General features: G+C 37.4%; 1 protein-coding gene across 9 annotated transcripts in view; it reads left to right on the forward strand.

Moving 5' to 3' along the window:
- Positions 1–251: 251 nt before the first annotated feature.
- SCAF11 (SR-related CTD associated factor 11) overlaps positions 252–26,343 on the forward strand; it is a 79,470-nt gene continuing 53,378 nt past the window's right edge. For 3 of the 9 annotated variants that reach the window (XM_013062995.2, XM_004765584.3, XM_004765583.3), the window contains exons 1-3: positions 252–388; positions 19,687–19,742; positions 24,882–24,963. In XM_013062995.2, the coding sequence (XP_012918449.1) occupies positions 24,903–24,963 (61 nt within the window). In that variant the 5' untranslated portion in view covers positions 252–388; positions 19,687–19,742; positions 24,882–24,902. Of the gene's footprint in view, positions 389–2,153; positions 2,280–19,686; positions 19,743–24,879; positions 24,964–26,343 lie in introns of those variants that run through there. The other 6 variants (XM_045073206.1, XM_045073207.1, XM_045073205.1 and 3 more) reach the window with 6 other exon arrangements.

Consider the following 26,343-nt stretch of genomic DNA (forward strand, 5'->3'; position numbering starts at 1 on the left):
GCGGGGGCCCAACAAGCAAGTAGGGAGAGCCGCCGCCGCCGCAGTCGTCACCGTAGCGCGCCGACATGTGGCGGCGCGGCTAAGCCGAGCGGAGGGGAAGAAAGGGGAGGGCACCCGCGGGGAGGGCAGGGGAGGGAGGAGGCCAGACAAGGCGGGGGGAGGGGGAGCAGCGGTGGCGCAAGTCGCGCGGAGCAGCGCAGCCCGGGTCCGCTCTCTGCTCCGTCGGCACCTCCCGACCCGGGGGGTAGAGCCGGCGCCCCAGCGACCCCCGGGACAACTCCAGGCGGACTAAGGAGTCCATGTTGGGGAACTTGGCGTCGTGACGGGGACCTAGGGACCTGCAGTGGAGCCGCCGCCGCCGGAGCAAGCGCCTCGACCTCGGCCTGAGGTAAACACGGGCCGACCCCGGGGGCGGAGGGGCTCCGGCAGCTGTCGGGGCGGAGTGGGGGCTGTTACGGGCTGGCGCGGAGCGGAGGAGCGGGCCCGGGGCGACGGGAGGGCGGACAAAGTTTCGGAATCGCGCGCGGCCCAGACGGCGTCCTGCGCTTGGAGGAAAGTTGGAGCTGCCTCTTGAGGCGGGGGAAGCTGCGGCGGGGAGGGCCCCGCTTCCTTCTCACTCCCCGGCGAGGGAGGCCCCGCTCCGGCCGCCGCCGCCTCACTGGCGACACCCCGTCCCATTTCCTCCTTGTGGCCTACCCGGCTCCCGCCGCTTCTGCCGGCGGAGCCTGTCCCCGCCTGGGTGCGGGGTCCGGTTGTGGGGGGTGGGGTGAGGCAAGGGGCTCCACGACCGAGTGGGCACACACACCCCCGCTCCCTGCAGGGGAAACGTGTCTTGCTGGGCTTCCGGGTGCTCCCCGACCCCCGAGTTCGCTTACTTAGAAGACTTTGCTTTTGTCACTGGTGTCCAAGCCCGCTTGTGAAACCAAACTTTACTGCGCCGTGACCTCTCCGTGCGCGAATAGGGAAGAGCCGGCGCTGCTAGGCATCCGCGTTTACCCCGGTCCTGAATTTCAAACTGCTCTCCCACCCCCAATTTTAAACCCGTTTCCTACCCTGACAACAAAAGGGCCGGTCTAAACTTAGCCTAATGAGTCGCTCCTCCTCAACACCTAGGAATTTTGAACCATTAAAGATGTTTTTTAGAGATGGCTGGCCGTGTTGCTACCCACATATTTTGAAAAATTGTTTTGAAAGTAAATGCGTGGTTTAAGCAGTTGGTTAAAATACAGATTCAAATGTTGAATTGTAAAATCCCCCTAGCATATTTCTCTAGAGGATTTCTTCCAGTGTCTGCCCAGTTGAGCGATTATTAGTTATTTTGGATTGCTTCTAACATCTTTATTCATACCACCAGTGAAGTAAGATATTTAAGCAAAACTGATCAAAAAGTTTTTAGTGTTTGGCTAATGGGCGCTGATCTTAAATATTCCCAGTTTCGGAATTTTCACTGAATTTCGGAAAAAGCATATTAATAGATGCATTTTTCATTTTAAAAGTTAATTCGAGCATGTGACTGCTTACCTCAGGAGAATATTGAAGGCAAAACATTCTTAAATAACTGGCAGTTTTTGTATTTTATTGGTAATTGTATTAAAATTTTGATAATCAAATCTCTAGGCCATTGCTTTCTCAGGTTTCTTTTTGCGTTTGGCTTAATCGTCTCACTTTTTTGCTGTTGGTTAAGAGCTGCAGTAAAAAGTTTGTGAGATTTTAATTTTTGTTGCTTTAAATTATGGGGCAGATGAAATTTTGAAATTGTCTTTGGATTTCTTTCGCTTTATACTCAAAGATAATCTGAATTTATAATTTTAAAAAAATTAGTTATTCTTTCTGTGGCTGCAGTTTTGCATTATAATATTTTTCGGTGCCTGCAAGTATATTAATAAAAATTCAGTTTTACGTTCAGATGGTGACCTTTTTGCCTGAGAATTTGAGTACATCAAAATAAAAAGGATTTTGAGTACATTTTAAGATTTTGGTAGGATAAGATTTGGATGTTTGCTTACGCCTAGTGTACTCACACTCTAAACATTCTTCAGTATGTCAAGGGGGAATACAACTGTAGAGGAAAATAGAAAATTGTTCATAAATATACTGCCTGCCTCAAATGTGTAATGAAAAAATTTTAAGTGATTTTTTTGGTATGTCTTCAGGTGGTGGTAGTGGGGTCCATGAGTTAAGATTGAAACTCTTCAGGGGTCACCCAGCCTCCCCATTATTTTTTGGGCCCTAGCCTGTGCTTAGGCAATTTTCCTGAAAAGCTGTGCTGTTGATTAGAGGTAAGAGGAAACACTTCAGTTGCCTGGTGTTGATTCACCATCAGTAGCATGTTTTAATAGTAGGAGAAGTATTTACTACTCATCGACTTAATACTGAACTTTTTAGGTACACCTGTGAGAGACAGTTGTGAAACCTAATCAGAGAGTGGCAGATGTAGACATAATAAAAAGAGTCAGTCTTAGAATTTTCATTGTAGCTTCCCTTTAGCAAGGTCTGCCATCATCTACCCTTGCCTTTTAGTGACGTACACTGGATCCTGACTTACTTTGCCCAGTGAAATGAAGGTTAAAACCTAAATTCTTAGTTTTTAATTTAGGTTAAAACCTAAATTCTTATTCTTTGTCCAAAGAATAAATTAGTAGCTTTGCACCTTATCTTGTATTTGAATTTTACTAACTGGTAATAGTACTGAGTAGAGCTCAGAGTTAAAATACCTGGTATTCTCTTAATATTCCCAAGACTCATCTTTGCATTTTCATTATTGTCTTTTTTTTTTTTTTAAATCTGTGGCTTTGTTAATTCTGGTGCTTAGGCATATACAGTTTTACTATAAAATGTAAAAACAATACCATCATTTCTTACTTACAAAATAGTTTCCTAAAAAGTCTCACAATGACCTTTGCTTAGTACATGGTCTTTAACACTCAGCTGCCAGTGTGATCTTGATGAAGTTTGTCAAACCATGTCACTTGTCTTCTCAAATGGCTTCTTTTCTCAGTCATAGTAAAATCCAAGTCTGTGGTTTACCAGGCTCTGTGTGGTTTTTTTTGTTTGTTTGTTTTTTAAGATTTTTTCTTTATTTATCTGACAGAGATCACAAGTAGGCAGAGAGGCAGGCAGAGAGAGAGGAGGAAGCAGGCTACCTGCAGAGCAGAAAGCCCGATGTGGGGCTCGATCCCAGGACCCTGGGATCATGACCTGAGCCGAAGGCAGAGGCTTAACCCACTGAGCCACCCAGGTGCCCCGGCTCTGTGTGTTTTGTCTCTTCTTCCTCTCTGACTTGATTACCTCACTCTGTTCCACCAACTTCTACTCTGCTACTAAAGTTTTCTCTGACTACTCTGTATAAAATAGCAGACCTTGCTCCCACATTTCCTATCACTTTGTAAGCCAGATTTTCTCCATAGCGTTAATCACTTTCTAACATACTGTATACATTCCTATATTAAGTTTATTGTATTTCTCTTTCACTTTAGTGCATTTCTGTGAGAACAGGGTTTGTCAGTTTGGGTCATTGTTTTGTCCCCAAATACCTGAACAATACCTGATATGTAGTCGATGCTTATATTTAATATTTAATAGGTCAACCTGCTTTCAGCTGGAAACATTAAAAATAGTAATTGTGGTTCAAAACTTTAAACTATGCAAGTCTGTCTTTTGCATGAACTCTAAATTACTTGTATCCATGGTTTATATTCAGTTCAGGGGAAATTTTCAAAGGAGAGTATGATCGAATGTGATCTTAAAACTGATCTGTCAGGATATAAATGGAACTAAGGATACGAAGTTAAGAGTAAAGTGGTATAACTGTCTTACTGTCTAAAATGTTGTTGTTTAGAAGCCAAATTGGACTTATTTTTGGTAGTTCCAGGAAGTAGAATTATGATTGTGGTAGTGGATACCAAAAGGGAGGAGAAGCAGCAAGAGTGGGTATAGGGAGATTAGGACTCTTTCAGTAGTAGTACAGAAGAGATGGAGGATAGCTTGAATTAGGATGAGAATTGTGGAGGTGGGCAAAAGTGAATTTAAGTGGATTTAAGATCACCAGGCCTCTGTTGATGGACGGAAAGTGCGGGATATAGAAATTTCAACCATCAGCTCAGGGAAACAGCTTGGTTGATGGTGATACAACATAAGGTCCAAGGTGCTTTTGATTCTGGCATATTGCATTAAAGGTATCTCTGGAACTTTCAGATGGAAATTACATAATATGGTTCTAAATTTCAGAGAAGAGGTGTGAGCTGAAAATAGAATACTGGAGTCACTGATATAGATAGTCCAAACTACAGGTGGAATTGCCTAAGGGAGGGAATATAACTTGAATGGAATCACAGTGGCCTTTAACATTAAAAAAAAAAAAAAAAGTACACTGGAGGAATGTAAGCTCCCAAAGAATACTGTGAAGGTCAGAGAAGTATGAGTTGAATGTGGTATTAACAGAAACCAAAGGAATAGAGTATTTTAGGGGAAGAGTAATCAGTAGGGTCAGGTGTTGATGAGAGTTGAGTAATATAAAAGTTTAAGATTTTTTTCTTAAGTTTTATTTATTTATTTGAGGGAGAGAGAGAGAGAGAACGAGCAACAGCACAAGTGGGGAGGAGAGGGAGAAGCAGGCTCCCCGCTGAGCTGGGAGCCCAGCTCAGGACTTCATCCTAAGACCCTAGGATCATGACCTGAGCCAAAGGCAGATTCTTGACCGACTGAGCCATCCAGGCCTCCCAAGATTTTTTTTTTTTTAGAGACACAGAAAGAGGGGGAGAGGAAGAGAGAGTCTTAAGCAGGCTCCAAGCCCAGCACAGAGCCCAACAAGGGGCTCGATCTCCGCCCTGAGATCACCACCTGAGCCAAAATCAAGAGTCAGGATGCTTAACTGACTGAGCCACCTAGATGCCCCAAGAGCTAAAAGATTTTTTAGTAGAATTTAACAACAAGGAGTTCATTGGCATTTTGAATAAGCAAGATAGTAAGCTGCTTATTTTCAATTTGATGTTCCTGTAATTACTTAACTAGTAAAAAAAAAAAAAAACTTGAGATCAAAGATTAAGAAATTATCTGTTCACATTACAGAAAAGATGTAATGTTTGTCAGACATTTGTTATTTGCCAACCACTCTGTTTTAGACATTTTATATGAATTTTCATTTGACCTTTTCAGCAGTCTTGCAATGTTGGGCATATTAATCCATTTTACAGAAAGGAGTCTGAGGCTCTAGAGAAGTTAAATGACTTGCTAAGTGTCAGGGAACTTGTTAAGAAATATATACTCAAGTCCATCTGACTCTTGGGCCTTTAGTTATTCGTTGTTTCAGTTGGTCTCTCAAACTCTGCCTCAGTCCTATCTAGAAGTAGACTTTTCTGTGATGATTGAAATGTGTATCTTTGCTGCCAATACAGTAGCTAATGTGGCTGTTGAGCTTTTGAAATATGGCCAGTGCATCTGAGGGAAGGAATAGCCGTTACAGCGCAGATATAGATCAAAAGTCATTGAGAATCCCATAAATCATAAAGTAGAGTCTTTTCTTATAAGAAGAGGTGGAAACACATATTCTTCATTTGGAAGGAGTAATATTCTGCTTATATATTCATTTTAGGTGCTATAAATGAATCTTGTAGACAGTCTTTTTTTTTTTTTAAACAATTTTAAACTTTCAGAAAATTCTAAGTACAATACAAAGGACTTTTTTCCCTGAACTACTTGAGAGTAAGTTGCCAACACAGTCCTGCTTAAATCCCAGATATAAGTACAGAGAAGTTTTTTCAAACCCTGAGCCATTTGGGAGTAAGTTGCAGATGCCTTCTCATCACCCCAAACAAGGATAAGGACTTTCTTTTATATAAATATATAAAAATCAGGAAATTAACATTGGTATATTACTACACTTTAATTCTCAGACCTCATTCAGGTTTTCCAGTTTCCATAGTAATTTCATTTGTTAACAAGAGGATCCAGTTCGGATTGTGTTACATTTAACTGTAATGTCTTTTTACACTTCTACCTAGAACAATCTCTCAGTCTTTTCTTGATTTGTATAACCTAGGCACTTTAAAAGATTGCAGGTTAGTTTTGTTAAATGTCTCTCGATTTAGATTTGCCTGGTATTTCCTCATGGTTGGGTTCAAATTGTGCATTTTTTTTCCCTTAGGAGTGTCTCAGTTAATGCTGTTGTGTTCTCATTGCATCCTATTGGATGGCATACCATTTCTGTCTGTGCTGTTATTGATGATGTACGCTTTGATCACTTGATTAAGGTGAAGTCTCTCAAGCTTCTTCACTAAAGTTTTTTTTTCTTTTTAGTAACTAACAAGCATTTTGTGGGGAAGTATTTTGATACTTTATAAATAGCCCATTCTTTATCAGATTTGCTATTTATTCTCAAATTGTCCCAGCTTTGACCAATGAAAACCCCTTCAAGCTGGTTTTTGTGTCTTTTGACTTGCTTTGAGTGCTTCCTTGCTGTTTGACATGAGAAGATGTTCTGGGGTCACCTTGCACATACTTTCCCTGCTGTGACCCTGGAATCAGCCATTTCTCAAGGAGGGATTTCTTTTAGTGGAGAAAGGTATTTAGAGAACCCAAGATTTGGGTGCTATTTTTATTTCTGTATATATAAAAAAACATGAGCTGGTACTAATTTTTCCAGTTTCAGTGTTTGTTTTCCAATGTTTGTTTTCCAATGTTTGTTTTCATTTTCTCCCTTTCCAAATTTATAACTCCCTACTCTCAGAAGGAGAAACCTGACCCAATATCCTTAGTGTGTTCAATCACCATGATGTAGCTAAATTCCTCCCTCATGTTGCATAAGATTTTCACTCTTCCTAAGGCTCTGATGATTTGTGCCAGGAGGCATTCCTCATCCTAGGTCCCTTGGATACCTCACATTGAGGATCTCAATGTTCTGCTTGAGTTCCAGTACCTCACTCTGGGCTACCTCATATCCTTCATATGGACACCTGGCATTAACTTGGGTTCCAACACCTTCAGGCCGAATACCAACAAACAGACATGTTTTCTTAAAGATTGTATTCATTTGTTTTTATAAAAGATTATCACACCAAAACTTGTAGTGAAAATTACGATCAAATAGGTTCTCAACTTTTAAAATTTAAATCCTCTTGAGACCCTGACATCTCTGTTAGTGATAATACTAATCTTCCTCCTTATTTTCTCATTTACCCAAAAGTTCTCAGATGTACTTTCAGTTGAGTCTTTTTAATAAAATTTTGACAGTAAAGTTAAAATTGGTTCTTTGGAATCAGTCAGACCTAGCTTTGCATTTTAGTTGTCCCAGATAGTGATTGTCACCTTTTATTGGTGACCTAATCAGTGTCCTCACCTATTTTAATTTTTAAGGAACACTTAACCTGAGTCCAGTGGTAATAGCAGCTAACGCCAATCCCTTTTGTTTCATACCTTTAAGTTAACTCTGTTTAGCAATTTTGAAACCTTTTTAATGCAGTATTACTAGTATACAATATTAGTGGTGTTTTAATTTTTAAAATGTTCTGTAGTATCAGATCTTGAGGATTAAATGTGCAAAGGCATGTCAGTTTATGGCTTTATATAAAGGAGGCATTTCCCTTACATAATCTTCTGCTATAAGTTTGTTAATATCTGTGTCTAGTAGATCTGGGATGAAACATGGCCTTTGCCTTTAAGGGGCTTAGATCTAATCAGGCCTTCTTAATTTGCTCCCCAGTGTTCCTCCATTTTTTCCTAATTAGTTTCCCATACTTTCCTCTCTTTCTCCACTTTCTGCTGCTACATTATTTCAAAACACCCAGTTTAAACATGTCAAATTAGTTAAATGGGATCAAGATGTTCTTTTCCTTAGTGATTTCCTACTTTTTACAAAACACAATTTAAGGTCCTACCTTGGACTTAAACTTTAAGTCCCTTTACATTCTGGCCCATAATTATGTCTTTACCCTTATCTCCTATTGCTGTACTAAATGAATTCTTTCTGACTAAATTAGTCCTGAAAAATGCTTGTAGTTCACATTTGGCACTTAGCATTTGCTATCTTGTTCATCTTTTGTATGCTACTTCTCTAGCTCTTGTTTTTGCAGCAGGGAGGGTTATAGTATCCTAATCTGTCTTTATATTCCAAGCCAGTCTCAATACCCTGGCCATTTTAGTAGTTTAGCTGCTTAAAGTAAACGAAAACAGAAACAAATATTCAAGAGAGCAGCCACAGCATCACTGCTTTGAAAATACTCTGGGATCAGTGAAATAGCTTACAAATGATAAATGATCTGTTAACGTAAATATACTTGTAAAACTATTTTGTATGCCTAGATGGCCTGTCAAGAAAATTGTTTCTTTAAATTATTGTTCTAATAGGGAATAAATATTAATAACTTAAAAAATTTGTAAGGTAATCCTTCACCTGAAAACCTTATCATAGAAGAACCTTCAGATAGGACAGCTTTAATGCACTAAAGCCATATTTCTTTAGGAACTGTTGTACGTATTCAGTTTCTTAGACATCAGTATGATTAATATGAGGGAGATGTGTGAAATGGAAAATAGCTTTATTGTTTCAAAACTGCTACAGGAGTAGTTAAAACTAAATGAAGGAGACACTAATCCAATCAAGCTTCTAAAAGAAGTTAAAAATATATTTTATATTACTATAGCCACTCCAGCTTCTTTGATTACTGTTTGCATGGTGTATCTTTTTCTGTACTTTCATTTTAACCTGTGTCTTTATATTTAAAGTGAATTTCTTAAAAAACAAAACCAGATCTATAAATACAGAGAACAAACAGATAGTTGCCAGAGGGAAGGGGAGGGTGGGAGGCTGGACAAAATGGATAAAGGGGAGCAGGAAATACAGGCTTCTAGTTATGTGGTGAATAAATCACAGGAAAAAAGGCACAGCATCTAGACTATAGTCTTAATATTGTAATAGCATTGTATGGGGACAGATGGTAGCTACACTTGTGGGGAGCATAGCATAACATATAGAGAAGTTGAATCATTTTGTTGTATACCTGAAACTAATGTGACATTGTGTGTCCACTATACTCAAATAAAAAAAATTTTTTTAATTGAGTTTCTTGTAGACAGTATGTAATTTGTTTATGTAAAATCTAATCTGACAGTATCTCAGTATGTTTGTTATTTATATGTAATTATTGATAAGATATACTAATTTCCCATTTCCTGCTTTCTTCAATTAAGTGAATATATTGGATATTCTACTTTAAATTTATCTGTTGACTTTTTGGCTGTATCTCTTTGATTTATGTCTTTGTGGTTGCCTTAGGTTTACTCTTGACAACTAGAAATGTGTCTAGCTTGATTTGAGATATGCTATAAATGGAAAATACACACAGATCTCAAAGACTAGTTTACTACCACAAAAAGAATATAAAATGTTTCATTTAATAAGTTTTTTACTGGTTAATATTTGGACATTTTGGGTTAAGAAAATATACTAGATTGGATTTTATCTTAAATATGACTACTAATAATATAAAATTGTATGTGGCTCACATTATATTTTTATTGGATAGTGCTGCTCTGGGAATTATATATGTACTGAAATATTAACAATCTATTTAGAGTTAATATTTACAGTTGGAGAAGCCAAACAACTCCTCCAGTGACCTTTATGATAAAGTTGTTGCATGTATTACATGTATATGGAATGAAAACCCCACTAGGCAATAATGTAACTTTTGCTTACAGTAATCATGCTTTTTAAAGAATTTGAGGAGAAAAATAGTCTTTTATCTGTATGTGGCTATTGACTATTTTTCTTCTTTGTTAATGGAATTTCAAGTTTCTTGTTACCATTTCTCCTCAGCTTGGAGAACTTCCTTTAGCATATCTTTTAAGGTAGCTGATAAATTCTCTTAGTTTTTCTTTGTTTATTATTATTAATTTTATTAACATATAATGTATTATTTGTCCCAAGGGTACAAGTCTATGAATCATCAGACTCACACATTTCACAGCACTCACCATAGCCCATATCTCTTTGTTTTTGTTTTTTTTTTTAAGATTTTATTTATTTATTTGACAGACAGAGATCACAAGTAGGCAGAGAGGCAGGCAGAGAGGAGGAAGCAGGCTACCTGCCAAGCAGAGAGCCCAATGCTGGGCTCGATCCCAGGACTCTGGGATCATGACCTGAGCTGAAGGCAGAGGCTTCAACCCACTGAGCCACCCAGGCACCCCATCCACTTTCTAATGGATTTCTTTACCAGATACAAAATTCTGGGTTAAGAGTTATTTTCTTTAGCACTGAAGGTGTCCTGCCTTCGTAGATGCCATTGTTTCTGATGAGAAGTTTGCAGTAATTTGAATCATTAATTTCATCTGTATGTTGTGTTTCTCTATTTAAAAAATTTTTTTTTTCTCCCTTTTGCTTTTTCGTGGTTGATTATGATTTTTCTAGTTATGTTTATCCTTTGAGTTAGTCCTATTTGTTATCTCCCCAAAATTGTGAATTTTTAAATTTGGGGAGGTTTTGGGAATTACTTCTTCAACATTTCTTTTTGTTTGCTTTTTTTTTTTTTTTAATGTACTAATCTCTTTCTCTTATTTTTCTGAAACTCAGATGACATAAATAGAACTTTGGATATTGTCCATAGGACCCAGAGACTCTTCATTTTCTTTCAGTCTTTCACTTCTCTGTTCTACAAATTAGATCAATTCTTTTGATACATCCTCATATTTACTGACTCATTCCTTTGTGTTTTCAATCTGCTGAGATCTTACTTCAGATGCTATATTTTTCAGTTCTAAAATTTCCATTTGTTTCTTAATTTTTTTATAGCCATTATTTCTCTCTTGAGAATCTCTGGCTTTCCATTAATTTCCTTTAATATATAGTTACCCAGATTAATACCTGTTTTCTTTTAAGCCCTTTTAACAAAGGGCTAGTTGAGCTCCAATCCTGATACTTAGAACTGGCTTTGTGACCTTAGACAATTTACTTAATTTCATTGTACATAGGATGGAAAAGTTTTCACAAAATACTATAAAAGTTAAATGAGATCATTTAGGAAATGTCAGAAAGTAATATCTAGAAGTAGTGTGGAATGCATACCTGAAAGTCCAGCTCTTGGGGCATTTGGAACATTTATAATAAGATTACAGTTAGGAAAGAATCCCAGTTATCTGCCCATGCCCGATGTTAATTTAGAAGAATGTTCTTTCTTTTTCATTTTTTAAGTGAGTTTTCATAGTAAGTGATAATATATTTCCAGATTAGAATAGTAATGTTTTATAGAAGTAAGATGAAATGTCTCTTTAAGTTATGTATGAGATATTTATTTGAGAATACATTGATTATATACTTAGGTAACATAAAACTGTACTTATCTGAGACAACTGCCTAGGTGATTTTAAGAAATTCAGATTATAGGCAGAACTGGAGTGGAGAGTGTGAATGTCCTGCTCACTACACAAAACAATTGCTTTTTTCTTTTCAGTACTAGTTTCACTATAGCAATTTGTACCAATTTACAAAGGATTAGAGAATGACATTTCTTGAGGAACCAAAGAATGACCTTTCACATCTTTGCAGAAAAGAGACTAATTTCTGAAGTTGAAACTCTATAATTAAGGTTTTTAAAATCTTGTTTAAATAAAGTATTTCAGAAATAGTGTTTTGAACATTGTCCTTTTTTATCCTGTTACAGTGAAATACATTTCCATTCCACTGTAACAAGCATTTGTATGTGGTCATTTATTGTCATTAACTCCTCTTTGATTCTTAGGATTTGTTTATTTATTTGCAGGTGTTTTCTGTGCTATTTATGTTTTGGGGAGGTGGGTAGGCAAGGATTGCCATTTCAGGTTGGGCATCTTTCTAAGGTAGAACAAAGGTTAAGTTAAAGATATAATTGATAGTTTTTCTGTTTTGGTTAGAAAAAAAGATGAAAAGATAACAGTTCCTTTACTTCCCATACTTCCATCCAGGACAACTTTGTTCTTCTTGCCAGATAAGAGGGTATGGTGCTGTTGATCCCAAGGGCTCCCCTATAGCTAGTCCTTCTGGGAAGTTTGGTTGTGAGATGAGTCTCTACCACCGCACTGTTCCTTTTGTTCTTTGTTCGTAGTAGGCATAACATTTAATCTTCTCAATGTAAATTTTGCTTTTCCACATTTATAACTCTCCCCTTCAAGGGATCTATAATAGGCATTGAGGAATTGCTGATGGAAAGAAACCAAAAAAGTCAGAGTGTTAGGTTTGCCTTTAACCATTTGATCAGTTATGTCATCTTGTTTTAGTAAATAGGGATGAGAAAATGGAGATGAGAATCTTGAAGACAGGTGAAGATTGCACAATCAGTTCCTCCTTTCTCTTCCGTCCGCCATACCTTAAGCAGGAGTGGTGGGGTTATTAGAGAAAAATTGCATAAATATGTATTGAAATTATTGGAGGACATATAACATGATACTGCTTTATAATATTTTTTATTTGGTGAAATAGTGGAAGCTTTTCCTATGATTTTCTTATCAACTACTTTTCATGATGAAAAGTAGCCAGGCACATAGAAGACACTCATTTTTCTTTTTTAAAAGAAAGTATTGCTTCATAGATACATTCTTTTCATAGAGTGAACACCTGTCACATTAAAGTGTAACCCACGGGCGCCTCCGTGGCTCAGTCAGTTGAGCGTCCGACTCTTAGTATCAGCTTAGGTAATGATCTCTCAGAGTTGTGGAATTGAGCCCTGGGTTAGGCTCTGTGCTCTATGCGGAGTCTGCTTGAGATCTTCCCTCCCTCTCTGCTCCTTCCCCTGCTTGCTCGAGTGCACACACTCGAAATTAATAAATAAATAAAGTCTTTAAAAAAAAAAAAAGTGGATCACCCAGTTAGAAGTCATCTGTAATGCTGGTCTTCCCCCAAGTAGTGAAAAACTTGTCAGCTCCATACCATTGGTAGGGTCTTGGAACTGATCTGTAACACTGCCTTAGAATTTGAAGGAATTGTGAGGTTGTGCCTGTTGCTTTTAATCTCTCTTTCTCCACAGCCTGTAGAATACATGACCTTTGACAGAAATACAGGAACCAGAAATAGGAAAATTAGATACCTCTTCTCAAGCTCATCAGTGACAATGATAGTCTTTACTTATAAAACATTTTCAGTTTAACTCATATTAGTAAAATTGACCTTATTTGGTTTTGTTGTTCTTTGAATTTTAATACACATGTTGGTTTTTATTACCATCACGAGTCAGGATTCAGAATGGTTCCATTACCTCCTAAAAGTTCCTTCACACTATCTTTGTAGTTAAACCCTACTCAAACCCAAGTGACGACTAATCAAAGAATTCTTTGTCATTACAGTTTTGACCTTTTGAGAATGTCATATAAATGCAGTTGTGTAGTATGTAACCTTTTGACAGTGGCTTCTTTGAGTATATTGCCTTTAAGATTCATTCAAGTTGGTGAGTGAAGTGCTAGTCCATTCCTTTTGTTTTAGACTGAGTGGTATTTCATTGCATGGCTGAGAGTACCATAGTTTATTTTTTGTTAAATCTAGTATGTCAGTTTGTTCTTTTCTTTTACCATCTTTGTTTGGTTTTACTATCAGGATAATGCTGGACTCATAAAATGAATAGGGACGTACTTACCTTCCATTTTCTGGAGGAGATTGTGTTGAACTGTTGTTATTTCTTAAAATTCACCAGAGATCCTGGAGATTTCTTTTTTTTTTTTTTTTTTTTTGGAAGACTGCAGATTTAATTTCTTTAAACAGTACAGGTCTATTTAATGCTGTTTGGTAGAGGATTTTTATTGATTTTTCCTTTCAAAGAATAGGCTTTTGGTTTCATTGATTTTTTTTTTTTTCTGTTTTTCATTTCATTGATTTCTGCTCTCTAATTCTTTCCTTCTGCCTGCTTTGTATATCTTTTTCTTTTTTAAGTTTTTTAACATAGAAGTTTATTTGAGATCTTTTCTGATGTAAATACTTTGCAGTTATGCTTACCCTGCATCTCACATTTATAACTATGGATATATTTGGATTTAGTTCTACTATTTTATTTTTTTATTTTTTAGAATGAGAGCACATGCATGTGCAAGGGGGTAGGGAGCAGAGGGAGAAGGAGAGAATCTTAAGCAGCCTCCATGCTCTTGGTGAGGGGCTTGATCTCACCACCCTGAGATCATGACATGAGCAGAAATCAAGAGTCAGATGCCCAACCGACTGAGCCACCCAAGCGCCCTCATTTTATTTTTTTGGTTCCCTCTTTGTTCTTATGTAATCTCTTTCTTTGGAATATATGAATGGTTTTTAGTATTCCTTTAGTTTATTGTGTTTTTAACCTGCTATATATCATTTTTTTAGTGATTGCTCTTAAGGATTATAATACATACATTTATATTTTCACAGTTTCCTTAGAACCAGTATTTTATCACTTCAAATGAAATATAGAAACCATATCATCGTATCGGTCCCTTTCCCCTTTATGTTGCAGTTGTCTTGTGTACATCTACATCAACAGGAAATCTTACTAGAAAGTGTTATAAAAATAAAAATTAAAAAAAGAAAGTATTGTAATATTTGCTTTTCATTGTCAGATACGTTTTAAAGAATTCAAGAGGAGGGTAGTTAATTATATTTATTCAGGTATTTATTATTTCTGTTGCTCTTCCATCTTCACAAACCCAACTATGGTGTGTCTAGGCATGGATTTCATTATCCTATTTGGGGTTTGTGAGCCTCTTGAATTTGGAGGTTTATATCTTCCATCAAATTTGGGAGTTTCTGGCCATTATTTCTCTTCATCTTCCTTTTTTTCTGCATTGAACTCATTTTTTTCTCCTTGGGCTCTTGACATGAATGTTAGGGTTTTGGTGTTGTCCCAGGTCCCTGAGGCACTAATATTTTTTTCAATGTTTTTTCTGTTGCTCACATTGGGTAATTTCTGTTGATCTGTCTTTAAGTTCACTGGCTTTCCATTCGGCTATTAAGTCTGTCCTGTGTATTTTTCTATTTCAGTTATTGCATTTTTCAGTTCTAAAATTTTCATTTGATGGTTCTTTATATTTTGTGGGTTTTTTGTTTGTTTTTGCTGTGACTGTCTAGTTTTCCATTTGTTTCAAGAGTATTTGCTCTTGTGGAGCATTTTTTTTAACCTGCTTTAAAGTCTTTGTCAGATAATTCACCCAGTGCTCTAAGATCTGTGTTATCTCAGTGTTGTTCTCTGTAGGTTCTCTTTTTCCCACAAGAGTTTGAGATTTTTTTGTTCTCTCTGCCAAGTAATTTCGGGTTGTGTTTTGGAGATTTTGAACATTGTGCTTGAATCTTAGTGTGTTGCTTAAATGCTGCAGAGACTTGATGTTTTTGTTTGGGTAGGCAATTGATTCAGTTAGGTTTTAGGCCACAATTCTAACCAGCTTTTTTCAGGTTGTAGTTTTATTTTCTATTTTTATTTTTTTTAAAGAGTTTGTCAGAGAGAGAGAGCCACAAGCAGGCAGAGTGGCAGGCAGAGGCAGAGAGAGAAGCAGGCTCCCTACTGAGCAAGGAGCCTGATGCGGGACTTGATCCCAGGACCCCAGGATTGTGACTTGAGCCAAAGGCAGAGGCTTAACCTACTGAGCCACCAAGGCGTCCCCAGATTATAGTTTTAATCTCAGTTCTGTTTTCAAAACCTTTGTAGTACGTTTGGGTTTTTCCCATAATGTGTATTACCCACTAGCCAATCTGTGATTTGCATGGGGGTTTATCCTATATTTTATTTTAATCTTCATAGTCTATGATATGCTGTTTAAGGTTAAACCTGTAGATGAACAGCTCAGGGGTAAGCTAGTAGTTCACAAACAATTTATAAGTTACTTAAACTCTTTCCCATCTTTTATGCTCATGGTGTTTTCTAGATCCCTTGGAGACACCCTCCCCCCCATCCTCTGGCTGGAAATCCCAGTCTCATTTCATTAATTACACTGTGGTATATATTTTCTACAATTGCATCTGGAGGCAAGTGACAGGAAGACAGGAGGAAAATTGAGATTAGTCCAGTTTCTACAGTCAGTGAGGATGGTACCTTTCCCTCAGAGTTTTCTGCTGGCTCCAATGCCTGCCGCTGTTGCAGCTGTCACCACAGGATTGCTTGGGAATTGGGTCATGGGGAATGAGAAACAGAAAAAAAGAGATTTCCCTTACTCTTTCTAAGCAGTTAGGAGACCCCTTTTCCACTCTTTGGTCAGAGACAGAGGGCCTTTCCGGGAGCTTTCTCTTTTGCTACTCTTTCTCTCTTCTCCTGTTCAGAACAGCTTTTTGGGTTTTAGGTTGCATTAAGCCCAGGCTGGGGGCAAAACTAGATGGGAAAGTCATGAGCTCACTACCAGCCTGAATATCAGATTCTGGCCTCTTTCTCAATCCACCTGCTGTTACTTACTTTCAAAATTTCAATTAGCTGCTCCATTTATTCTGTCTGGGTTTTATAGTTTCAGTCAGTGAGATTAACAAGGTGGAATGTGCTTACTCCATTTTACCCAGAACCAGAACTCCAGTTTACTTACTGCCACTTACAGAATGCAGTGGCAACTTTGAATCTCCTTATTTCATTTATATATGGTTTATCAGTAACATTTTTTTAACATGTAAGAATGCGAGCCCAATTTTTTTTTTTTTAATAAGATTTTGTTTATTTATTTGACAGACAGAGATCACAAGTAGGCAGAGAGGCAGGCAGGGGCGGGGGGAGAGGCTCCCGGCTGAGCAGAGAGCCCGATGTGGAGCTCCATCCCAGGACCCTGAGACCGTGACCGGAGCCCAAGGCAGAGGCTTGAACCTACTGAGCCACCCAGGCGCCCCCAGGGCAAGCCCTGTTGAGGAGATGATACTACATTAAATGTAAAAGGAAATAGGGAAAAATAATTTCTCTTTTAGAGCATAGTCTTCATGAACCCTAATCTTCCATAATTATATTACATTTGAAAAAACTGTTTTCCTATTTTCAGTTTAGTCTACGTTTTCTGCCCGAGGATTTGCAGTTCCCTTCACTTTGGAAACTTTTTTATTTAGTCATTTTAACCTTTTAAAAATGATTTGCTTAGGGGTGCCTGGGTGCTCAGTTGGTTAAGTGTCTGCCTTTGGCTCAAATCACGATCTTAGGGTCCTGGGATTGAGCCCTGCATTGGGCTCCTACTCAGTGGGGAGTCTGCTTCTCTCTCTTCCTCCTCCCCTCCTCCTCTCATGTTTGCATACATCCTCTTTCTCAAATAAATGGAATTAAAAAAATAATTTTCTTCTAAATAAGTTATTGGTCATTGTAGAACTTAGTATGAGGTGATATGCTTCATATTAGTGGACTCTTGGCTTTCACTCCACAGGAATTTTAGAGACATTTTGAAGCACATCTTCACTTCCTAGATTGATATGGGAAGCTGATTTTATTTTAAGACTGATAAGTGTAGATGACTTCATCTTTTCTATTTTCAGTTTCTTTGGTAAACAACAAGATTATTTGGTCATCAGTGAATGGTGCTTGGAAAACAAGCTTTTTTCTGGGTGTAGGCCCAGGATGAAGGAAGGGCCTGATTCAATCAATAGAATATGAAAGATTTCCAGAAATTCTTGTTGTTGATCAGCTGCTGACAGGCAACCAAATCACTGAAAATCTTATCAAAAACTAAATTAGGAAGTAGTTCCAGGGACTGATTGTGCAGTAGTAACGGAAAGAAGAGCATGTGTCTTATCTGTTCAGGTTGCTATAACAAAACACGTGGCTTATAAGCAGTGAAATTTATTTCTCAGAGTTCTGGTGGCACAATGGTTGGGTGAGGGCTCTTTTCCAGGTCACGGACTTTTCCTTGCATACTCATGTGATAGAAGGGGCTTGGGATCTCTCTGTAGCCTCTTTTATAAGGTACTAATCCCATTTATGAGGGTTCCACTTTTATGATTTAAGCACTTCCCAAGGGCCCCACTTAACACCGTCGCCTATTCAGCATTTTAACATGTGAATTTGGGCGGATGCAAACATTCAGACCATAACAGCATGTAAATGAGTTCACTAAAACTAAAATTGGTTGAAAGTCTTAGGTTTCATATCCATTTCAGTTTTCTTGGTAGTTATAAAGGTGGGGTGAAATCGAAACTATTGGCAGAAATGAAAATTTTGTTGCTGTTTTTATAAATACATACCATAATTTGCTCGTTCTTCATTGTACTTTTTTTTAAAAGATTTTATTTATGTATTTGATAGAGCACAGGTGGGCAAGGTGGCAGATAGAGGGTCAGGCGGAGGGTAAGGCGAAGGAAGAAGAGAAGCAGGCTCACCAGTGAGCAGAGAGCCTGATGTGGGGCTCAGTCCCAGGACCCTGGGATCATGACTTGAGCCGAAGGCAGACACACTTAACCAACTGAGACACCCAGGTGCCCTGCCCTGATTATTATTTTAAATGTATGGTGTTCATTTAGACAATATACTCAGATAATTGTGTGAAATATACTATTTTATAATTGTAGAAAGAGAAAAAATCCTTCTCTTTTACCAGTGTGTATGTGTAGCCATTGTCTGAAAACCTTTTTTGGAGATTAAGCCTTTATGGTGTGGGGTTGGGCACAGTGTTATCGTTTATGTTTGCCCAATGGTCATTTCCATATAGGAAGTCTAACATAGCAAGCACATCAGCTTATCTATGTGCTGTGATTCACATTTGTCCTTTCTTTTGAAAATTAAAATTGGGGCACCTGGGTGGCTCAGATGGTTAAGTGTCTGTCTTTGGCTCAGGTCATGATCCTTGGGATCCCGGAATCAAGCTCCCAACTTAGTTGGGGGTCTGCTTCTCCCTCTCCTTATGCTCTATCTCACTCTGTCTCAAATGAATTAAAAAAAAAGATTAAAATTCTCACTATCATTTTTAAGTTGGCAATTCCAGTTCCAAGTCCTTTAAAGATGGAAATGCTCCAGTGGTACAGAATGGTCAGGGGGTTAGAAAAATATATTTTTAATCTATTTGCTCTCAATTGGGAATCCTTTTTTACAAATGTAGATATGTTACAAGGATTTGGTGGTTATTATGTGCTCCTGTTATGTCTTGCACTTACCCCAATTACAGCACCTACTTACTGTATTATATTATAATTGTTGATTTTTGTTCTTGTTTTTGTTTGGTATGTCAGTGCTTAAGGCCTAATGGCACCTAGAAAATAGGGGCATTGGCTAAGTATTCATTGAATGAATAAATACGGACTGTAGCAAGGAGGGGAGTCTGGTATAGGGCCTAACTGAAAGAAAGAGGGGAACAAAAGAGGAAAGTGACTATTGGTTAAGTATACTTAAGGTCTGGAGTTCAGGAAGTAATTTAAATTCTAGTAGTTGTTGAATTTCTATATCTTTTCCTAAATTGTCTTTTTAGGTGATGTGGCCAGTCTATTTGTTGGGGTAGATCTTTTCTAATTCTCCGTTACTTTGTTTTCAGTTGTTTTTTTCCTATGTGCTGAAATGTGACTTGTGCTTCTCTCACTAAACAAAATGTTTTTTTTCATTGTTTGCCTCCATTACCTGTAAGTATCTTCATATGTGAAGGCATATACTTAACTGTGTCAGAATGTCTTCCATTCTAAATAAAAGGTATTCACTACTCAAAGCCTTCTGGAATAAATCATTTTTTATGTTTAATTGTTCTTTTATCCTGAACCCAAGATAAATAGGGTCACAGCTGGGTGAAAGTGAAGTAAAATAGGACTAATTTTCATAATTCCCTCCCCAGAATAATTTGATAGAAAACTGATTACGTGACTGTTCCACCTGAAGAATCTTAAAAAGGTAAGAGGGCTTGTGAATATTTCCATACTTATGAAAAACTAAAAATGGCACTCGTAGGTACTACTTTGGGAATTGTGGTTATAGCTTCACTTAACTATGTATAACTTCTTTTTTCCTGGAGTTGCCATGTTAAAACATAGTGTTTTATCTCCTATACATATATAAAGTAGGAAATAGGATGTTATAATAATCCTAGAACTATTTTCTTTTGAGTCCTAGATTTTGTCTTGCTGTGACATTTTTGTTTCCAGATAAATAGAATAAAGAACATATTTACCACATATAAGATCTGTTCAAAAAGCTATTTGGCGAATTAAATTTTGTGAACTCTTCTCACATTCTTTCTGTATGTGGGTATTCTTTGAAATACAGAAGTTTTAAAATATGAAAATCTCATCCTAGTGGGAGTCATACAGATTAACTATCTTAAATCCTGTGATACATCTAAGATCCTTTTGGGGTGGAGCCATGTTTGTGCCTGTGTGTTAGTTGTTGAGTACTTCTTTTGTCCTAGTCTTTTTGCTAAGCACTTTAAAAGGATTATGTGATTATGTAATTTAGTCTTCATAATGACTGAAGTGGTTACTACATTTATCTCCATTTAATAGATGGGGAAACAGGCTTAAAGACATTATCAAGTAAGTGGCAGACTAGTTGTGGTTTGAACCTAGACAGTTTTTTCCTAAAACCTGTGCTTAAAGGGACAGTCTGTCTCTTTACAGAAGCATACTGGTATTAAAGCTCCAGCAACAAACTTGTAGGGGAGGGCTATTTTTAAACAAAAACATGTTAGAATAGCCTGCTTGAAGCAAAGAAAACTACTTACAAACTTAAATAAAATTGCGGTACAGGTAGAAAAAAAATTGGAGCATTTTGTAAGGGATTTAAAAATCAAAAATTGTAGAGCAGGACTGAGTTGATTAGCAGAGAGGCTGTAAAGGAAATAATTATTAAGCTGAAGGAGTTAATTACTTTAACCTTACTCTGAAGTGAATTAATTGAAGGCGCTGGAGCAAATATCTGTGATAGTTTAAGCCACACTGAGAAAATAAATGTAGATAAATCAACAAAATCACATAGCCTTCAGGGGTGTTTTAAAAGGAACTCAAGGACAACACTGTAGAACCATTGACTCAAATGTGTAATAAGTAACTGTTGTGCCAGAGTACAGATTGAATATAGATGTGGAGATGCCTATACTTCAGAAAGCTTGAAGAGCCCTCTGCAGTGAGAGACTGAGCCACATCTGTAAACTTTTTCTGGAAAGGGCCAGGTCGTAGGTACTTTAGGCTTTGCAGAGTATATAGTTTCTGTTACAGTTATTTATATTTGCCAATGTAGTGCAAAAATCATAGGCAATATGTAAAGGGATAAGCATGGCTATTCAACAAAACTTTATTTACAGAAAAACTCGGCTGGTTTTTTGAACATTGGCCTATAATAATGGATACTATCCCTCCCTGGACATCACTGAAAAATAGCCTTGGAGGATCAAATTTTTAATAGCATTGGGAAGCAGTTAATGACTTTATTTAAGACTGGCATTGAGATGAAAGATCCTGCACTGAATAGTAATGTAACATTTGCGTGTTTATTACTGCTAGACAATCTCATAAGCACAGGTTGGCCTGACACCAGTGCCCAAGTCATTAATCATGGAAATATACCACTCAGAGTACCTCCTTAAATGCCCCCTCATTTTTAACTGAATATTTGGCACAGGGGATTGAATTTGGGGACCAGTTTATCTTGGATTAGGGGATTGGAAATAAAGGAGGAAGAAGAATAAATTATCTTAAGAGTAGTTCTGGGAGTCACTGATTCTCTGAAGACCTTAGCTGTGTGAATCAGTATACTATTTAGCATCTTCGTGAAGTATGCTTGTCCTTGTCATAAGTATGCCCAGCACAGGGACAGCTCTTACTTTTTCCCAAAGTCCCTTTCATTCAGTCTTGGTTCCCATTTATCATATCTGTGTCCTTTATGATAGAGTCTATAATGGCAGAATTGGGTGTGAGAGTGGGGTGGGAAACAGAGTTAAACTTCTCATGGCTTTTCATAGGTCTTCTTTTTTTGTACCCCAAAAAATCTGACTACTCTTGACAGAATATTAGTAGACTTTATCAATTTAGTTGTTACTCAGAAGTATTGATTTGTGTTTTTTCAGTCCTCTGTTTGCCTTTATTTTTCACTTTTGTCTAGGGAAAACACAGAAATTGGGCAGTTAACACTTTTATTACACTTCCCTATTTTTTTGTTCTTATTAGCACCAATAATAAAAATAGGGGCCCCTTGTTGACTCAGTTGTTTGAGCTGCTAGCCCTTAATTTCAGCTCAGGTCATGATCTCAGGGTTCTGGGATCAAGCCCCATGTCAGGTTTTATGCTCAGCAGGGACTCTGCTTGAGGATTCTCTCTCTCTCTCCTGCTGCACAACACCCCCCACCCCCGCACCCACCCCATGCATGCTTAGACACTAGCTCTAAAAATAAATCTTTAGGAAGAAAATAGTAATGATAATAACAGCCACTAACTACATGGCAGTGGAGCTACGATTTGATTGTATGTCTAAGTCTTAACTAGGATGTACATCCTTAACTAGGATGTACCATGGACTTGCTTGAAGGACAGTAGGAGGAAGCAAGGAGGTGGAGGTTTGAAGTGAACTGGATGTAGATGGAAGGAAACAGACTTTGAAAGAGAAAAGGATGGGGAGAAGGGAAGGATAGAAACTTTAAATGGAGTTGGCCAAGGCTAAAATGTTTAGTTTCTGTTAGCAGGAACCCCTTGTCCTTCTCCAATTCCTTGAAGCTTGTTGTGCTTCAGGAATTACAAAAGAAAATACATGGCTAGCGTCTTAGGTGTAGCTTGAAATAATTTCCTTTTATAGAGAATGGTAGTAATATCCTAGAACTGTGCTCTCTAGCATGGTAACCAGTACCACACTGGATTACTTAAATTTAAATTAATTAAAACCTAAATAATATGAAAAATTTTATTCCTTGGTTGTAGTAGCCACACTTCAGGTGCTTGTTAGAACAGTTCTTGTTGGGCAGTCTTGTTCTAGAGAACTGAGCTATCTTCTACACTACTGTTACTTGAATGCACTATAATTGCTGGCCTGGGATTCTTGCTTCCATGTATTCCAGGGTATGTGTGGGAAAATGAGTTCTGAATTCTGAAAACTGATTGGTAATAGTGCTCCTTCTTTTAAATTCCACATCTAAAAGTTGGTGCTTTTATGATAAATAAAATTTGTAAATTAGGTCATTCTTCCCAAACTGATTTTATGAACATATTTGGAATAGGATTTCTAATACGTAACAGAAACAATATATACTGGAATAAAAAGGGCAACTTGTAAGATATAAGTGCTTTAAGATCATTATGTTAGGAATAAAAGACTTAAAAGATACTTTAGCTTGGAAAGGTGGAGCCTGAGAAGAGATATTAAAGATTGAAATTTGTAAATTAGTCATCTGAAAAGTAAACAGAATTAAAATCAAGAATGAACAACCATTCTTTGAGATTCATTTGTGGTAAACCAAATTTAAAAGAAAATTCTGTTTGGTTTATAGATAATTTTTAGAGCTCGGTTGAACTATTAAGGAGTCTAGGTAGAATATGATATGATTAAGAGTCATTAATAGTTAATATCATGAAATCAAGTTATATCTCTTTGGATAACCACAAGAAGGGATAGTTCTGCCCACCCATAGCTTATCTCTTAAAGACCACAAATTATTGGCTTAGGACCATGGTGTCTGTATTGTATTCCTGTGTTCCTATTACTGGAAATTCAAAGCAAAACTGGTATTAAAAACCATGAATCCTTAGATTAAAAATGAATCTAGGCAGATAGAACAAATAAGCATAATAAGTTATAACTTTATATGCTATTGAACTAAAAGTTGTGACTTTTATCTACTGAAATGCTAAAACCCTATCATTTTGAATGAATAAACTAGTAATGTAGCATAATTGGTGTTAGATACGGCAGCAGTAAATACATGATGTATTCAAGAAGAAGCGCACAACTTCTAAGAATTTGGAGCACTTGGTGTTTTAAGCAGATTTCTAACAAGGAAGGGCAGTCTGTAACTTGATTGAGGGTTTCTCAGTGATAAACTATTACTTATGTACTCCATTGCATGCGTTAAAATAGAGAGGGAGTATTTGCTAATTTTACCTCATACACATTTTCTTTGACTAACAAATTCATTTCCTTTCCCACATTTCTCATTTTGCCTCTCATAATCATTTTCTTAGTCCTCAAGGCCAGAGTAATCTTTGACTCCTTCCCTGTATTTATTTAGTCACCATATCTCAGAAATTCTTATTTGTTAATTCTTTCTTTTTTATTCAGTTCATAGCCAGTTACCCTAGCTATGTGGATCTCTCTGATTCTGTTCTCTCCCTGCTATAATCCATTTCTGTGCTTTAGTGGCAGATCATTCTTTTAAAAGAGTCGTAATACTTTTATCATTTCAGTCTTCAGAGGAATCTGTAAGATTGGATCTAAACTTCTCAATCATTAGAGATCCATTTGTAATCTGTCCCTACTTGATTTGCATTGTTTTGCTTACTGCTTTCCTTACTCATTACCGTAGTCTTCCAGATGAATTTCTTGGCATATATCCCTCCTTAGTACACACAGACACACACACACAGACTCTCCTTTCTCTCTGTCTCTCTCCCCCCTTCTCTCCCTTTCTCTCTTTCTCTTATACTTTTCTTGTTGTTGTCAGATTGGCCTTGTTAAATGCTATTTTACTACTTTATACTGTTGCCTCTTAAATGCAGTAAGCTCAACACATATAACCTGTCACATTCAGTGACAACTCAGTTCAAATTGATCTCTTTTTTCCCTAAGCTCTAATTATATTTATGCCTGTACCACGAAATCTATCATTTATTCTTTGTTGCTTAATACTTATAGAAAGCTTTTTCTTTCAGTAAGACTGCTTGATGGCAAGGAGTATAAAAGAGTACTGGATTATCCATAAAATTTACTGGTGTGGCTTGTACTGTGTTCTTTTGTGTGTAAAATAATTTCTTACAGTTCTGGATTTTTCGTTGTTTTTCATTGATACTGGAAGAATGCAAACATAAAAACTCTCTATTATAATTCATCCTATAGGAAGTCCATTTTTAAGGAGAAATGAAGAGGAAAATTATATATACCCTAAATGTGGGTGATCAAGAGTATGAAGATACGGAAGGTAAATTTTTATCTTTTATAAAGCTTGTGTGTTGAAAGCAAAAGACTTAGTGGTTCTAAACTGTTCATTTGTGTACATTTCAAAATTTACAAAGAGTTTTTTTGTTTTCATTTCTTTTCATTGGTCTTAAATTCTGAAATAAGCTTCTGAATAAGAAGTGTATACATTTTTTCCCCTCCTCCCATGACTTATTTTTGATTGATCAAGGTTTTTTGTTTGTTTGAACTCTTTCTTCTTAAATTTTTTCCCCTACTGGTTTATGAATATATTAATCTGTGTTTGTTGTTATAATCTTATGCTTTGGGTTTTTTAAATAGGTGGCATTGATCTTTTCCTCTACTTCTAAATTTAATAATTTAATATTTACTGTTAACAGTAAAAGAACCTTAGAACACTTTAACTGATCATCCTACTCTTACTTATAGGTAATAATCATCCTTTTTTTTTTTTTTAACACCACAGATTAGTTGATTTTTTAAAGATTTTATTTATTCGACAGAGAGAAATCACAAGTAGGCAGAGAGGCAGGCAGAGAGAGAGAGGAGGAAGCAGGCTCCCCGCTGAGCACAGGGCCCGATGCGGGACTCGATCCCAGGACCCCGAGATCACGACCCGAGCCGAAGGCAGCGGCCCAACCCACTGAGCCACCCAGGCGCCCCAATTTGTTGATATTTTTAAATGGATAGTATTTGAGGGGATTTCTTCTCCATTTCTTTTTCTTTCTTTCTTTCTTTTTTTTTTTTTTTAAGATTTTGTTTATTTATTATTTGAGAGAGAGAATGAGCATGGAGGTGAGGGTCAGAGGGAGAAGCAGACTCCCTGCTGAGCAAGGAGCCTAGGATGCGGAACTGGATCCTGGGTCTCTGGGATCATGACCTGAGCTGAAGGCAGTCACTTAACCAACTGAGTCACCCAGGCATCCTCCATTTCTGTCTTTTTTCCTGAAAAATCTTGAAGTTCTTTTAGTGAAAGTCTATTATGGGGGCGCCTGGGTGGCTCAGTGGGTTAAGCCGCTGCCTTCGGCTCAGGTCATGATCCCAGGGTCCTGGGATTAAGCCCCGCATCAGGCTCTCTGCTCAGTGGGGAGCCTGCTTCCCCTCCTCTCTCTGCCTACTTGTGATCTCTGTCAAATAAATAAATAAAAGCTTAAAAAAAAAAGAAAGTCTATTAGTGGTAAATTCTTAAGTTTTTGTATTTATTTTAACCTCTTCAGAACTATTCAAAGAGCTACAATTCTGTATTGATAGTTTTTGTTGTTTTCCTCTTAGCACTTTGGGGACACTACTTAACCATTTTATGGTTATGTTTTTACTGTCAGGGAATCCCTTCTCAGCCTAATTGTCAATCCCTTAGAGATGGTCTGTCTTTTCCTTCATTTTT

The sequence above is a fragment of the Mustela putorius genome, unplaced genomic scaffold (assembly GCF_011764305.1).
Source record: "Mustela putorius furo isolate JIRA1106 unplaced genomic scaffold, ASM1176430v1.1 tig00537227_pilon_pilon_pilon, whole genome shotgun sequence".
NCBI classification, from domain to species: Eukaryota; Metazoa; Chordata; class Mammalia; order Carnivora; family Mustelidae; genus Mustela; species Mustela putorius.